At 45.1% G+C, this 16,215-nt stretch overlaps 1 protein-coding gene across 6 annotated transcripts in view; it reads left to right on the top strand.

The window, feature by feature from the left end:
• The window catches only part of NSD2 (nuclear receptor binding SET domain protein 2), an 89,134-nt gene that overhangs the window by 50,017 nt on the left and 22,902 nt on the right, over positions 1-16,215 (top strand). For 4 of the 6 annotated variants that reach the window (XM_087864344.1, XM_087864343.1, XM_087864345.1 and 1 more), the window contains 4 exons: positions 974-1,124; positions 3,767-3,885; positions 6,016-6,097; positions 7,535-7,656. In XM_087864344.1, the coding sequence (XP_087720470.1) occupies positions 974-1,124; positions 3,767-3,885; positions 6,016-6,097; positions 7,535-7,656 (474 nt within the window). The remainder of the gene's footprint in view (positions 1-973; positions 1,125-3,766; positions 3,886-6,015; positions 6,098-7,534; positions 7,657-16,215) is intronic. The other 2 variants (XM_087864346.1, XM_045774832.2) reach the window with 1 other exon arrangement.

The raw sequence follows: 16,215 nt of genomic DNA, 5'->3' as shown, positions 1-16,215 counted from the left end.
CCAATAAAACTTTATATGTTAGGAAATATTCTTCTGACTTTTTTTTCTCCCAACCATTTAAGAACGTAAAATCAGTTCTTAGTTCATAGACCGTATGAAAACGGGAGGTGGGGCTGGTTTGGCTTGCCAGCCGTTGCTTGTCCACCTCTGTGCCCCTACTGTGGATGGCTCTCAAGCTGAGTGCACATGAGAGCCCCCCAGAGTCTTGAAAACACTGATGCCAGACCCAGAGAATGAACTGGTCTTGAGTGGGACCTGAACACCGGAGGTTTTAATACTTCTCTGATTGTCAGTGTGCAGGCAGGCTGTGGGGCCATGAATCAGACTTCAGTGTGCACATGGATCATCTGCAGACCTGGAGAAATGCAGGTTCCTGGTTGGCAAGTCTGGGGTGGGGCCTGAGGTCCTCATTTCTAGCATGCTTCCAGGGTGCTTATGCTGGCAGCCCCAGCATGGCTGGAGGGCCATGCAGAGGGCTCGTCACTGTGTGCTGTCCTGTGCTGTGAGGTGTCATGGCGTACTCCTTGGTATGCCATCTGTACTGTCCTTCCAGAGCATGGACCTCAGAGATGGTGTGTGCTACAGCAAATGAGAAACCCCCACCAAGACTTCACCCCTGTGTTGACAGGTAGTGTTTCCATGGCACTTGTCCTACACTGATTTTTCAAGGATGCCTAGAAAATTGTAACTTACTACTACTAATTTAGTGATTTTGGAAAAGTGTACTTTTTCCTCTTACCATTCATCGTTTCCTGCCTTGACATAAATACAGTTGAATTGTTTTCACCAGCAGTGTTTTTATGTATGAGCTTTCAGTGGGTTACAGCATCAGATAATCGCTAATTTTTTTGAAGCTTATGGGGCATCATTCCATCATGTGGGAATAAACACACCACCTGCTGAGCTCCTGAGGGCTGGGCATTGGTGAGTCGTAGGTATGTGACCTTCTGAGCCGCCTTTCCTGTGTCCACAGGTTGTTGCTGAGCACCCAGACGCCTCGGGTGAGGAGATTGAAGAGCTCCTTGGGTCCCAGTGGGACATGCTCAACGAGAAACAGAAAGCCCGCTATAACACAAAGTTTGCCCTAGTGGCCTCTTCCCAGTCTGAAGAAGACTCTGGTAAACGTAAAGTGTCCTAGTGTACTCTGCTTAGTTGTGATCTGTGTGTCGTGTGGCCAGCTGAGCTCTGGTCTGGGAGCTGTAGGGAAGCGCTGGCGCTTGTGCCAGCAACCAGTGCGCGTGTGGTCACAATAAAGCAACCTGTGCTGTCTGCATTTTCTCTCTTGTTGTCATGAGAGCTGCTCGGTGCGATCTCTGTCTGGTCTGTGAGCCCAAATGGAGCAGGCGCTCTAGCCTCTGCAGCCGATGGGGTGGTGTGAGGGGGGACGCAAGAAGGAAGGGAGCCCAGGCGGTCTCTAGGACTCCAAGCTTACGTGACATGGTAGGGTCAGACTGCAGGCCTGTGGCCCTGGGGTGATGCTGCCCTCCCGGCAGCGGCTACGCCTGCACCTCAGGAGGGACTCGCCTCTGTGGGTGGGGGGCTCTGGACCTGGGAGCGGGGAGGGCGTTCCTGGCTTGTTTGCTTGAGAGCTCACAGGGTGAGAAAGGTGACAGTGGACTGACCTCAAATGTGGGTGTCCTCTGGCTCTTCTTAGGCCTTCAGTTTAAAAAACAAAGATGCTACTTTGCTTTGGTCACTGGAAAGAGAAAGGAGGCTTAACACTGTAAGCTTGGAGAGAACCTGTAACCGTGGTCAGATCTGTCATCTGTGCATGCTTGGACACACATGTCGTGGAAAACCAGCATTTCTAATGTAAAGAATATATTTGGGTATCAATTTAAAATACAAAACAATTCTGTATCTCTCAAGGTTCATCACTGAAGCATTTTGTTTCAAGACTCACCTAAAAGGAGACCAAGACCCAGAAGTCAGTGCAGTTCGCCTTGTGTGCACTAGCTCGTGCTTCTAGACCAGCACTGTGTCCGTCTGACTCTGGCTGCACACACACCGTGCAGCCTTCCTCTTTTGTTCACAGATGCTCTTGATTTTAGGGCTTTCTAAATCTGCACATCAATTGTCTCATTTATTAATATTGAATTTTGTTCAATTTGTTAAGCGTTTGTTGCAAATTCTATAATTTAGAGTAGCGAGGGTGTTCTGGATTTGTGCATTTTCTTTAAAAGGCAGAAGTTCACTTGACTTTTCATCAGTACTCTAAATCTAGAAGAGTGATCCTTTTCAGTGACTGGCTATTTAAGAATGAGTCAGGTTTTCCTGAAACCAGATTTAATTCCCCTTGAAGAGTAAGTGTGACTGATCGTTGTGTCCCATTTTGTCATTTTGGGCTGCTACCAAGTAGTTAGCAGAGAGGAGGACAGGGTTGGTTTCCACCCTCAGTGTCTGTCAGGTGTGTGCGCTTGTCCTGGAGGCCCTCGAGCCTCCCTTTTGGGGCCCCCAGTGCTGATAGCCACGATGTTGGGCTGTGTTGGTGGCATCAGCTGTTCGTGGCCTCAGTGTGAGGAGTTCAAACAGATGCCCACATTGCTTACTTGTGTATGAAATGCCTGCTGTCTCATTTTGGGTCCAGGGGGAGGTTCTTATGTAAAGGACTGTGACATCACCTCACCTGCACAAAGGCGAGGTGCCAGGTGGCAGTTGCTGGTGGCAGGTATCTGTAGCTCAGTGGACACGTGTGGATGAGGTTGGGCAAACCGGGTTGAGGAGGTTCTGGCAGGTCAGGCTGGCTGTGCCCCGTGCTGGTTATGCTTGGTCAGCCGCTGAACAGACCCCACTGCTCCGCAGGCCTCTCCCTGGCGTGCCTTTATGGCTAGCCCACAGAGCTGTGGGGCTTAGTGAAGGCTGCTCTCAGGCTGGCTGACGCTGTTCGAGGACTGGCAGCTGGTGAGAGCCGGTGCCGGCTGCTCGGCTCTAGTAATATCAGGCCTCTGCCTGTGGTGAGGCTCTGTGCACGTGTCTGCCCTGGGCAGAGTGACCAAGGTGTGGCCACCTGCACCTTCTCCTGAGGCACTGTTGGACGCCACACTTCTGGCTGCTGTACTCTGTCCCACCTGGTAGTAGGGTTTGAGGATGACATGCCCTCCCATCAAATGTCTGACCAACAGTCCAGGGGAAACCCTGAGCCTCTATAAAACAGCCCTGCAAACGGAGATGCTGGATTTGTGCTTGAAATAAACATTGGTGTGTGCAAATTAATCACCTCTCTAGAATTTGCATTCTTACCTTACATCTTACTTTTCTAGGTCAATACCTTAAATCTTGGGTTAGTTGATATTCCTGGAAATACCTGATAACTGGCATGAACAACACGTAGAAAGCCCTTAATTTGCAGATACAAAAGGAGTGTTGCTACTTAACATGCTTTCAAGAAATGTATAAATAGTAGCAAGTTGTGTACTTAAAATTCCACTTAAATTCCAGTAGTCTTTGAATGTTAGTAAACTAGTGGATTATATTTAAATTTAATGCTATAGTACATTAAAATGTAATTATAAGAAATACCAGTATAATAATCGGTAGATTAGATAAGGATTTTCCAGTATTTGATGTTACAGGAAATGGTCCCATGCAATTTGCAAAATGCAAAGAGATTTGGTCTGTAATACTTAGGCCCTGGAAACCAACAGGATTACAGGAAGCCCATCAGGGGCTGGATTTGCACATGAATGCCCTTGCTAGGTGATCATTGCTTTGGAGGGTGGCTTGTGGAGTGTTTTTCATGTAAGTTTCCCCCATCCCCCATTCCAAGGTAACATAAATGGGAAAAAAAGAAACCACCCAAAGAGGACACAGGACCCTACTGAAGATGCCGAAGTTGAAGATGCACCCAGGAAAAGACTCAGGACCGACAAGCATGGTCTTCGGAAGGTAATCATGCCCTGGGTCTGCCTCGGCTGGAGGAGTGTGTGCTGTGTGACTCTTGGAGGCTGTGTTTCTCTTACGGGATGCAGATGGGAGGTGGGAGGCCTTCCTCTGTGGACGGTGCTCAGCGGGTATTGTTTTCCAGGCAGTAGGGCTGGCTTCTCTCCTCAAATCCCTTTGAGAAGGCTGCTGAAGAGAGCAAGTTCTTTCTGCCAGGGACTTTAACACAAACTTCTGATACTTGGCTGTCAAAGAAAAACAAACACTTTGAATAATACTTGATGTTTAGATTTAATGGAATTGTATGTACTAAAGATTGCCCTTGTCTATAGGGGTAGTATTCAATGTGTAAATAATGCGTTGGCATGAAAACCTCAAAATCCATTAGAGATATGTTATACTTCAATAAAAGTTTTTCAAATCCATTAAGGGCATTGAAAATAGATTTTATGAATTCATTCAGTTTATTAGTAATTCACGTTATTGTTTACCTAATGGGACTACTAAGCAGGCTGTGTAGGCCTGTTTGATACAACCAAAAAGTGACTGCATAGATATGACGGTGCAGCCCCAGGGCCGTCTAGCTCTAGCGTAGTCCACCCTACGTCAAGAGGCAAAGTTTGCCTGGTACCTGAAGGAGAGTGACTCTGGCTTATGGTGCTCATGCGTGCAGAGAGTGTGAGCCCTTTCCAAGTGTGCTTTATGGCCCAGTTCCGTTTATTCATGAACGGCGAGTTGAAACAGACTTTGTATCTTATGCTTGAGTTTATACAGAGGAGTCGTGTGTTTATGGTTTTGAGAAAAGCTTCATACTGTCTTCTAATCTAAATTAGGAAGTTCCTTTCTTTATTGTTTTATTTTGAAGAATGGAAAAATAAATTCCACGTATTGTGAAAGTGTAAATATGTGGCCACCACATCGTCTGTCTACTTAAAGGCCATTGTTGCAGTGCAGGGCAGTAGCAGGCCCTGCCCTATTTTTCTGGCCAAGAGAACATTCTTCCAGGGCACCTGTCAGGCGAAGTTATTAGTGATCAAGTATCCAGCCCCAAGATAAGTAAAATTGACCTAGCGTCACTGACATCTATGTTACCTGGCAGCTCATACTCCATGAGTATCCTCTCTGGCTGCCCATTATTAAAGCAACCCTGTGCTGGCAGTCAGGCTGATGTCGGCTGCCTTGAAATACTTGTACTTCATATTTACCTTAAAAAATGTGTAGCCCTGGACACTTGAAATATCAAAATTTACATTAAGTACCTAGGTAGAAACGTTTTATGAACTAAGAGCTCAGGAAGTAGCACATAACAAAGTTGTGGTGTCTCCCATAACAAAGTTGTGGTGTCTCCCTCTGGTTGAGTTTTTATGAACCTGAGTAGGCCGTATCCTGTACACTTGCTGATATGCGCTGAGCGCTTTGATGTGTCAGGTGCCGTACCCCGCACCGCACCCCTGTTACCTTGTCTGCAGTCTTGTGACTGCTTCCACTGGCCCCGGGCAGGCTGGGGAGTGGGGTTTGAGTGCAGGAACCGTCCCGGCCTCGGGACCAGAAAGGGGCAGGTGGCCGTGGGGCAGTGCTGCTTCAGGGCTATCAAGAGGGGTTATTTTCAACTCCTTCAGATTCTGAGCATTGGATCAAATGTTCCTGATCCCTTCATGTGTGTGGTTTTCCTCAGTTGGGGAATGTGCTTTATTGATGATCTTTGTGAGGTTTGTTCGGACCTTGTCTCCGAATTGGAAATCCTCAGTGTAGGGAGTTAGAGCAGTGCTGTTGGCACTGACTTGAGGCCCCACTTCAGGTTGATTGGGCAACCTCTGGAGCAGAAGGGTTGGTTTCTACTTCACACTCTGCTTGAATTCAGAGGGAAATGTGAGTAGCATATTGAATGCAGCTCACGTGAAGTTGTTTGGCATGGTCCCACCAGCTCCCCTGTCCCAGCAGATGGTGGGACAGGTGCAGGGGAGAGCCTCCCAGTGGTGGAAGAGGCGTGAGGCTGGGTCCCTGCTCGTGGAGCCTGTGGCGCATGCTGCCAAAGGAGGATGTTTCTGTTGCACGACGTTTCAGCAACCTGTGTTCGCTCACATTAGATTTTTTCCCCTTCCTTTTCTTCTCCTTTTTCTTTTTATTTAATAACAGAGAGAGACGATCAATGACAAGACAGCCCGAACAAGCTCTTGCAAGGCCATCGAGGCAGCCTCCTCGCTGAAGAGCCAGGCAGGTAATGTGGTTAGCACTTCTTCCTTGTCGTTCTTGCAGGCGCCGGGGCTCGGCCGGAGGTGAACAGGAAGCCGGGCCAGGGAAGGGCATAGGGCACCCTCCGAGGGGTCTGACGGCTAATAAGGGGAAAGGGAGGTTCTTGGGCAACTGAATGTGTAAGTGGTCGCAGCGCTCCAGCTACGTTTTATTGAAGTTATTTTTCTACTGGTTTCTACTAGGCTTTATTGTCAGTTTAAAATTACACTAAAGAAGTTATTTAAACCAGGAATATCCAGGTTTTTTACTTGAAGGTGCCAGTTGCTATAAATTCCACCACTTTTGAGTATCTGATCGTCTGTGTATATTTACTAAAAGTAAAAGTAATGACTAGTTATTTCTATTTCACATGTTGATGAAACTAACGTCAAATGTTCGTGAAAAATAACTCAAAGCAGTGAAAGGGGAAGCAGGCTCCCTTTCCCTTCTCATTGTCTTTTTGAAGTGTGTGTCTGACAGTTTATTACAGAGAGCTTACCATCTCCAACTCTTTTGTTTTTTTTTAAGAGAGAGGGTGGGGGAGGGGAAGAGGGTGAGGGAGAGAGTGAGAACCTCAAGCAGACCCCACCTCCACCCCTGCTGAGCAAGGAGCCCAACACAGGGCTCCATCTCATGACCCTGAGATCATGACCTGAGCTGAAATCACGAGTTAGACACTTAACTGACTGAGCCCCCCAGGCGTCCTCCCACTCTTCTTACATCTCAGGTTGAAATCCTAGATGTTCAGGATGATTGGTAGTTATCTAGCTAAATTCAAGGAAGCTCATGAAACGAGGTCCCCTACTCTTCCACCATCTTGCCTCCCTCCTATCACCAACTCTTAATTAGAAAGGAAAACAACATTCAGGGGAGAAAGGAGTAAGTGAGAGTTGGAAATGGATTTGTTTTCCTTATTTTGCGAGGGGTGCTATGCTGGTTTTAAAAAATCGGTCAAATAGACTATGAAAAGAAAGACACTTGTGAGCAGTTTGAACATTGAGTGGATATTTGATGATATGAAGGGATTGTTACTTTTAAGAATGGTATAGTGGTCTTGGGGTTATATTTAAAATTTTATGTTTCAGAGACATGTAGTGAACTTTTTACGGGTGAAATGATGTTTGGAATTTGCTCCAGAAGAATGTGGCAGGGGATGTGAAGCTAGGTGTGGATGGAGCTGTGTTGGCCCCAGGTTGATGGATCTGGGGGCTGGCCAGGCAGGGGGACATTAGAGTTCACTGGAAAATTTGCCTTTGTTTCCATTCAGATTTTTTCACAGTAAAAAGTTAAGCCTTTACTATGACAAAGGAGCCCAGAAATGTATCTTTAGAACTTCATTATTACAGGGGTAATTTTGAAACAGTTAAGATAATTGAGGTGTAAGATTTCAAACTTTACTTTATGAACCAAAATTGTTTTACAGCAACGAAACACCTGTCAGATGCATGCAAACCGCTGAAGAAGAGAAATCGGGCGTCCGCAGCAGCGCCTTCCACTCCTTTTAGCAAAAGTTCGTCTCCTTCTGCATCCTTAACTGAGAATGAGGTAAAATACTAATGATAGTGATGACCATGCTGTTCGTATGAAGGCCATTTAGTTGCCCAAGTTGAAGTGTGAGCAAAGTCAGACTTAACAAGCATAACACTGGTGTCCTCTCCACAAATGTAGGTGAGTTTCAGATTCTTTAAACTATGTATAAGTCATGGAATGGAAAAAAAAAAAGTCCCTCTTTTAGTCTATTTGAGCACCACAGGTATACACACATGCACACAGTGTATGTATAAATGTACGTGCATATACTTTAGTCTGGATGTAGTTTAATTGTTCTTGAAATCTGTCTTTAAAATGTTGTGTTCTATATAGCCCTCACATTGTAATTAATTTTCCGCATCCCAGCAAGTCTGCTCTGGTCCTAACATGACACTGTCACTCGAGCTGACTCTAGTCATTGTGCACTCACCCCAGGTGGGATAGAGGGTGGCTTACCTGCTTTGTCGGATTCCAGCGGTCTTTAGACCTAGGTTTACAGAGGAATGTCTTCATGCATTCCATGGTTTTAGTTCTTTAAATCCTGGCATATTCTTAGATACTTGAGTGTGGAGGGGAGTCAGAACCACCATGGTAATACATCTCTATTTTCCGGATTTGCAGAATATGCAATAGTGGAATAATAGCTACTTGAGGCTATTACCCTCATTGTATCATGACATCTGGACTTCATCACCAAATATAAAGTCTTTGCTGTTCTAAAAACAAAACAAAAAAATAGCCTCAGAATGCAAGTATGACACTTTTTTGTCCAGAGGGAGTTTTGGATTCCCAATTTTAGTGACTACCCAAGGAGTTTATATTCAAGTTTTAATTCCTTACTAGTTCGTGCCCTGTGATCCTCTTTTTCTCATTTTAGACATGAGTCCTGTTTTTGAGTATTTATGAGGAGATGCTAACCTTGGGCTTTTTTTGAACTAGGCAGTAAGGCAGGGAGTGGATAGACCCTTCACCCTGTTAAGAAGGTGGCACTTCTGACCTGGTCTCTGCCACAGTCACTGGTGGGGCCTGGCCGTTCTCCTACTGTCTCTCAGCCTCGGCTGCTTCCTCGCCTTAGATGAGGGGCAGGCCTTCCCGCATGAGCTATCTTCAGGGACCTGGGCCATCTGAGGGGGTTCAAGCACAGAGAGCTGCTCTGAGTGGGGTCTTTGGGGATTCATGCCAGTAGTGATGGGAAGCTGCTCATGTGTGTGGGAACTGAGGCTTTCTCATAGTTTGGTATGTGTGGGTGACGAAACATTTCTTATGTTTGGGCACATTCGAGAAAATGCAGTATGAATTCTTCACTGAACTTCCCAGGGGCTTATTGAAACTTGGAAAAGACATTCTATACAAATATTTTTCCTTTTTCCTTTTTTCTTGTCTGAATTTTGATTAGTATCCTGAAAAATGAGGATTCTAATTCTAAAGAAGAATACTAAACAAGTTTCAGGTCCATAAACCCTTTTGCTTAAAGTTGGCTTTTTTATTTAAAAAGATTTTTAATGAGTTTTTCTCTCATTGCACTTTGATCCACTATCTGGTTGAGTTTTTATGTACTCTGTTGTCAGATACAGTTGCAAGAAAAACTCTGAGGCTGAAAACAAATCTTTTCTGTCATTTCTGGTCAGAAGCTGTGCCAGCCAAAGGCTTGGATTCAGGGCAGCACAGCCCAGGGCGGGCACAGCCAGGGTGGGGTTAGAGCTGGTGGGTCAGGGTTGGTGATCTGAAGGTCACTGGGACCAGGGTGAGTGTGATCTTCCTGGGTTAGACATTTGTTCTGAACTTGAGAAGACTTCGATGAAGGATTTTATAATCATTAGACTTCATTGATTTTTAATTCTTTAGAACTTCAGAAGTGAATAGTTTATTAAATATGTTTATATTTTATGTTAAATACGTTAAAATCATACACTGTCCTTCATTTTGAAAGTGATACATAGATCCCATAGTATGTATTCTGTTGCTTATATAAAAACGTTTAAATTACTAGGCCTTTTCCATCAGGCCACTTCTGTGTGGCTTATATAAATCTTTCATTAGCGTTCATTTTTATAGAATTATATTCATTAAAACCACTTTAGGTGAACGAAAAGCCTTGTCTATTATGTGTTAACACTACTGAACTGCAGTATGCGTTTACAACGTGCAACATGCCGAATGCCTTTTAGCATGGGAGGCAAAGTGTAGTGTTACAAAACAGCGTCCTGTAAACCACTGGTCCCGTTCTGGTGGGAGCTAGGCGACCATGGGAGCTGCTATTTGGGGTTCAGACTGGCCCCTTATTCAGGTCACATGCCCACTGCATGTTTGTCCTGCTTTTATCAAACCCTTGATTGAAATAAGGGGTTTTCACAGAGTTGGTATTTCAAGACATTTTAGGTCACTTGTGGTTTAAATTCTTCTCAAAAAAGGTATATGTGAGAAAATTGATATTGGAATAATTATTACATAATACTACATTACCCTAATGAAGAGAATAGATTAAAATTACACACTTGCATGATGAAGGCCTCTGAAGGAATTTATGTGATTTAAGTGTTTTGTAACTTCATTTCTTATTCCCTTAGTAGAGCAAATTCTTATTTTTTTCGCCTTCACTGGTAACAGCTTTTATGGGAGCCCACATCAGCCAAGTTGGATTTGAACTCGCTGCCCTGTACTGCACTTAAAATGATGTAATATTCCAGGATGTCTGCTGCAGGTGGCGTATCATCGTACACACTAAGGGACATTCCTATCACAATCATTTTATGGAAGATGTGTGATAATCTGTTTTTACTGGTATTACTAACACATACAATGAAGAAAACAGATAACAAATTTTAAGACCAAGGTAAGATACCTAATCAAGGCCATTTACCTGATCACATTCATCTCATAATAGAAACACACTCATATTGCAATGATCCATGTAGATTTCACATTGAAGGGATGCCCTTCACCCGGGGCTGCCCTGGGCCTGCGACAAGGACTCCGCGCCGAAGGGGCTGGTCTTGCTAGAGGCCGCACTTGTCTCCTAGTTCATGACTTGCTAAGTTTTTATTGAAAAAATGCTGGCATCTGCACCTTCAGAAACAGAACGAGCAGCACACACTCAAAGGAGTCCTCGTCAGCTAATTCCCATTGCCAATGGAATGTACTCAGTACTGTACATATTAAACTAATTTCCAACATAAAAGGCAGGAGGAGTTTTGATTCTGTCTTATTTTTACTAAGCAATTTTACTATGACACTAGATACAGCAAATTTGTAGGAAAAATATCATTTACAGTCTCATTATAAGCCATTTAACTCTACTCTTTTGATTCAGTGACTGGTATCTTGGGTACCATATACCACGATCAGGTTATTTACAACAACCACTTCATCAGTTGCTTTTGTAGGACATCAGCCATCACATTAAATGTCTTAAGTCTTGGGTGACCACCTGATGTCCTGTCCCTGGGTGTCCGCATGTTTGCATGGTGAGGCACAGGCCTCGCTTGCCCTTCAGCTCATGGAGGCAGAAGGAGTGCTATTCACGTTACCGTGTGAACAGCACTGGTTCATTCCCAGCAGCCTCTTCAGATGTGTTCTACCTTTAATGAAAGTTTCTGACTAATACCTGTGTTCTAATCCGTTAAGTAATGTAACGCATGCTAAACACTTAGGGTGCCTGGCGCCCTGCAAGGACTCAGTGGTTCGCTGTTGTGACAATAATGGTTATAACAATAAAAATAATAAAATCACCATCATTCCATTTTTATCCAAAAGTATAAATTTTGCTTTGGCATGAGAAGCGATCCTCTCGACTGCATTATGCACGTGGGGGTAAAATAACCCTGGAAGTGGCAGACACTGGGTTGGTTTGAGTAGCACTTGAGGGTACTAGCCTGTGGCTTGGGGCTAGTTGGGTGGCTCTGCTCAGAGCTGGTGGGATACATGGCCTCCAAGGTGACCCAAGTCATGCTCTTCCTAAAGGACATGAAAAAGCTCAGGAGTAAATGTCGGGTTCAACAGAAAACTAATTATTAAATTTAAAAATGTGAAAAAAGTTCATGTAAAAGTGGTCCAGTTCAAGAAATGATCACCCCAAGTAAAGACTAGCCTGAAAGGCTTTTGACAAGAATTCATTTGAAATTATAGCATGATGAATTTTGAATGGGCAGCCAGCCAGCTACCAACATGTGCATTAGAAGTCAGCCAGAGAGTGGGTGCTTTCCTCCTTAGGAAGAACCATCAAAATGGCTGAATGGTGTATCCACTAAGCAGCATAAAATTAGCATCAGCTGAGTCCATAGGAGGGGGTGCATGGGGTGGGGACAAGGATGGGGGAAGTATGCAGTGTATGTCAACTGGGGGAGGCGTCATCCCCTGCTGGGGATATTGGGAAGGTGGCCAGGTGCAGGCAGTGAGAGGGACAGTCCCACATGTGGCAGAATTGTCCTGCTCCAAATGCCAGCAGTGGTCTTGCTGAGGAGTGCTGGTGGATGAGCAGAGCTCCCGAGAGGGCCCACCCATGGCTTCCTGAAGGTGAGTGGAAAGGGCTCCTTTTTGAAAGAGCTTAGTGGCGAGTACGTTTGTCTGCCAAGAGCACAAAAATTCATTATGCTATTAATTTAACATGAATTCCCTCATTTCCTGGAGACATCAGAATAACACTGATATATTCTAGTCTTGTCATTTGAACTGCCTGTTGTTGAGATGACTTTTGCTTATACTGACATAGAACCACTGTAACGGTCCCATTTACCTGCTTCAAACCATTTGCCATACACCGCATTTGTGCCTGGTGAGGGGAGGTATGAGAAGGAACTCTCTAGTATAAAATGGGAGGCATTCACAAGAGGTAAAAACTTGTCTGAATATACAACAGTTTAGATTGTAGCTGTTCTAAAACTGAAAATTCCCGACTGTGATAGGGTGGCACGTTAAGTAAGTGCACCTGTTGGCAGTTGGGGTCCTGTGCTGTTTACTCACCTGCTGTGGGCTTCTTTCTCCCCTGTGGGGCCTTTCTTTAGAGTTAATAGAGAAGTTAAATGTCTGTCTCTGATGGTGATGAATTTAGGTGTACTAGCACCTCAGTACTCTCTTTATACAACGTATCTGTTCTGTCTCTGTCTCCCAACTGAAAATAACCCATGTTTTTTAGAGGGTCCCCTAAAAGCCACCAAGAAATCTAGGCCGAATCTCACGGCACGGAAGTGCAGTTTCATGAGTGTAAGGCCAAGGGTGGCTCCGCACTGTGCGCGGAGGAGTCTTGTCTGTGTCCCTTCCTCCAACAAGGGCTATCCTGCCTCGTAGGTGCTCTGTGAGGTTCCCCAGCTTTAGGTGGGTCTGAGTCCAAAGCTTTCTCTGGAAGCACATGCAGAAGCACGGAAAGCTTTAAGAAGGGAAGCGTTCAGGGCTTGGGGAACGGGATAAGGGGAGGTGGCCGTTTCAGGAGGTTTCTTTTATTGGGGATGCGCCAGAGGAGAGGCTGCAGGAGACTGTGGAGCCTGAACCGTTAGTGACGAGGTCAGTGTTCTGAGGGCTCTCTTTGGCCCTGAGCTGCTTCCCCGAGATTTGAGACCGGGGATGCGTGAGGAGAATTGAAGGCAGAGCGGAGCCAGCGTTTGCCCAGGGGTGGTGACTCCAGTACCACCGAGGGTCTGTCTTAGCAGTGTCCCCCAGAAAAGAATAAAACTAAGATTGTGAGTTAGCATCATTTAGTTCCCAAAACAGAAGATGCACCCATGTCTGGGTGTAAAATTAAAATGATGAAGAAAAGCCCTTAAAGAGGGTCCTTGGCCAAAGCCTGGCGTGAGTGGCCGTGGGGCCTGTGGCAGACAGCGAGCTGTGGTTCTGTGCATTGTTTCAGTCATAGTGCAGGTGTGTTTACGTCACATCCTCCATTCATTTGGTCCAGTCCAGCAGAAAGGGGGAGGCTTGGCGAGGGGTTCCTTGGTGACTTAGCGGCCCCCCTCTATGGCCAAGCTGGCAAGAAGGCTGGGTTCCTGTCTCGAAAGGGCAGACACCTGTACTTTGGCAGGTAGACTGGATTCCTTTCTCCCTTGATTTTTGACCTAACGCTTCTCAATCACGTCTAGCCCTTTAGGTTATTAACTCATTTTTAAGGTGGTTCTGGTCCAGGTGGACTTTCGCATGTGACCTGGAGAGGGCTCTTTCTACTCCGTGCCAGGCTGTAGCATTGCGGGCTCTTTACAGTCAGTAGTATTCTCTCCGGTTTTGAAAATCTCTAAACAGAGAAAGTGATTGCTGAGGCCTGCTGTTTATCTTTCAGAATATGAATCTGAGTGAGACTCTTTTGCTAAAAGAATTGAACCTGGTTAGAAAAGATTTCACAAAATGCTCCCCAATCTGTTATTGGCTTCTTATTGGCTCTTAAAGGTTCTTTTTCCCTTTTTCCTCTTCTTTTTCTTTTTTTTAAAGAAATCTACTGACTGCTATATATTTTAGGGTTTTTGGTCAGTGACCTTGATTTTGATCCCTTTAAATAGTATTTTTGCTGTTTTACCTAGAATATTAGAAATTATCACTAATTTACTTGCCATTGATGGAAAATCAACCATCCTTAGCAGGTAGAAGATGGTATGTTGTCATATTCATCATTCTCCTTGTATTGCCTGGGGGAGGGGCATGCTCCCTTCCAGGCATTTTCGCCAGCGAGGGCGAGGGCGGGTGTCCCTCTGTGCCCGTTTAAGAACCGGACAGGTCTTGTCGTCGTGTTAGAGACCTTTGTGACTAGCAGGTTACATATTAGATCCACTGTATAACTTTTTCTGGCCTACATGTAGCTGTTGAGTTTTGGCATATAATTCTTTGGTGTAGATTCTAAAGCGTGCTTAACCGCTCAGGCATGTTGTGCCTTTAAGGAATGACTGAGGTGGGGGTGGGGTGGCCCAGCCCAGCAGGGAGGGTGGGGTTTGCTCTGGGGCACGAGCTTCATTCCTGTTTTCAAGTTGCCACAGGGCCAACCCAGGCCCCTCCCCAGCCCACTGTGTACTGGACGGCCACTGCTGAGGGACTTGGTGGGGCTAAGTTGGGTTGATAGGACATTTTAGAGACTCATTTTACCTGTGATCAGGGCCAGCCTGGAGTTTGGAGCAGCAGCCGCATGGCCTGATGCTGCGGCCGTGGCCAACCGCTTGGCTCTCCCTGGCACCTCTGGGGCTGTCGGAGGACACAGAAGCACCCAGGTTAGAAGGTGAAGCACAGAGACGGTGTGTGAGCTGGAGATCTGTGTGTTCAATGACTCAGACCTAGCCCTAGAATTTAGGGGCAGCTAGGATGGTTCTAGTCGATGTCATCTAGAAGGGTCGCTTTAATAAAAGTTATTCTGAACTGTAGTATTTTAGGTGATGAATGACTGATTTTAAAATTATTTTAATTCCACTCTTAATATTTCACTGTGATGTTAACTCGGGAGGACCTGTCTGGGATTAGTCTTTGGTTTTAAGCTCATTGAATCTGCTGAGCACAGCGTATTTATCATGTGTAAATCCAAGATACTGTGTGAAAGTGCTTACAGTTACTTCTTCCTTTACAAAAGCGTGACTTAAACATGAAAATAATGTTGGTTTATAGAAATATTTATTGTTCAAGGTCTGTAATTGTACTTCAAAAATGATGTGGTATTCAACTTGTGAAGGGATTTGTTTTGTCAAAAAATTTTACAATCACTGTGTATACCACCGTCCGAGGCGTAGGGGCCCTTTCCCATCACAGCAGAGAGAACTGGGATCCTCATAAGTCACCCTAAATGGCTACATTGTTTCTAGAAGTTGGTTCAAATGTGTTCACTAGGTTACCTTATGTTCATTAATATCTTCTTGAAAAATTCCTGTGATACATGTTAAGGAGACAGCATTCCCTGCCCATAAAGTAATGTATTTCTAAGGCAAATAGGCAATTGGATACTATCACATACTGAGTGGGGAGTAGAGGAAGTATTTTCAGACTCAAGAAAACTTTGGAAAGTCAGGAACTAAGCTGCTTGGAGATCTGTGCTGCCAGCGTGGCTTTGGTGGATTCGGGAAGCGCCGGGAAAGCTCTTGACAGAGTCTGTGTCCGTTCAGTTCCTACATTGTTCTTTTTCCAAATGCATCCTACTGGATATGGAATAGACCATAGATGTCGTAGACTGAGATTTGGGACTGTGTTGGGACCATTCAGGTGAATGTGTCGCTTTCACAGACGGCATCTCCGAGTAAGTACCGTCACCTGGTGCACGTGGAGCCTGCAGCTGGAGTAAGGCGTGCTGTGTGGTGCCCTGCGTACTTTGCTCTTCTTGCGGGTGGTTTGCTGAGCACAGAGCCGTTGGACCCCTCCGACTGTGTGCTAGTTGTCTGTCGGTCGCTGGGAAGGGGTTTGGTGGGATGAAAGTCGCAATCTCCTGCAATCTGTGTCATGGACTGTAATATTGTAAGGTCTGTATTCTGTATGTGTATCTTAGACCCCAATCAGGAAACAAGCCTCATGTGTGTCTTTAACATTTATATTTCCATTCAAAATATGTATTCAGTGTTTATTTCCTCAAAACAGACTTTGTTAATTTAGGAAATATCTCCAAGTGGAAACGTGCTAACTTTTTCT

Source organism: Ursus americanus, chromosome 8, assembly GCF_024610735.1.
Source record: "Ursus americanus isolate L20-20 chromosome 8, mUrsAme1.1.p, whole genome shotgun sequence".
NCBI lineage: Eukaryota > Metazoa > Chordata > Mammalia > Carnivora > Ursidae > Ursus > Ursus americanus.
This window is presented reverse-complemented; position numbering and strand designations above follow the sequence as displayed.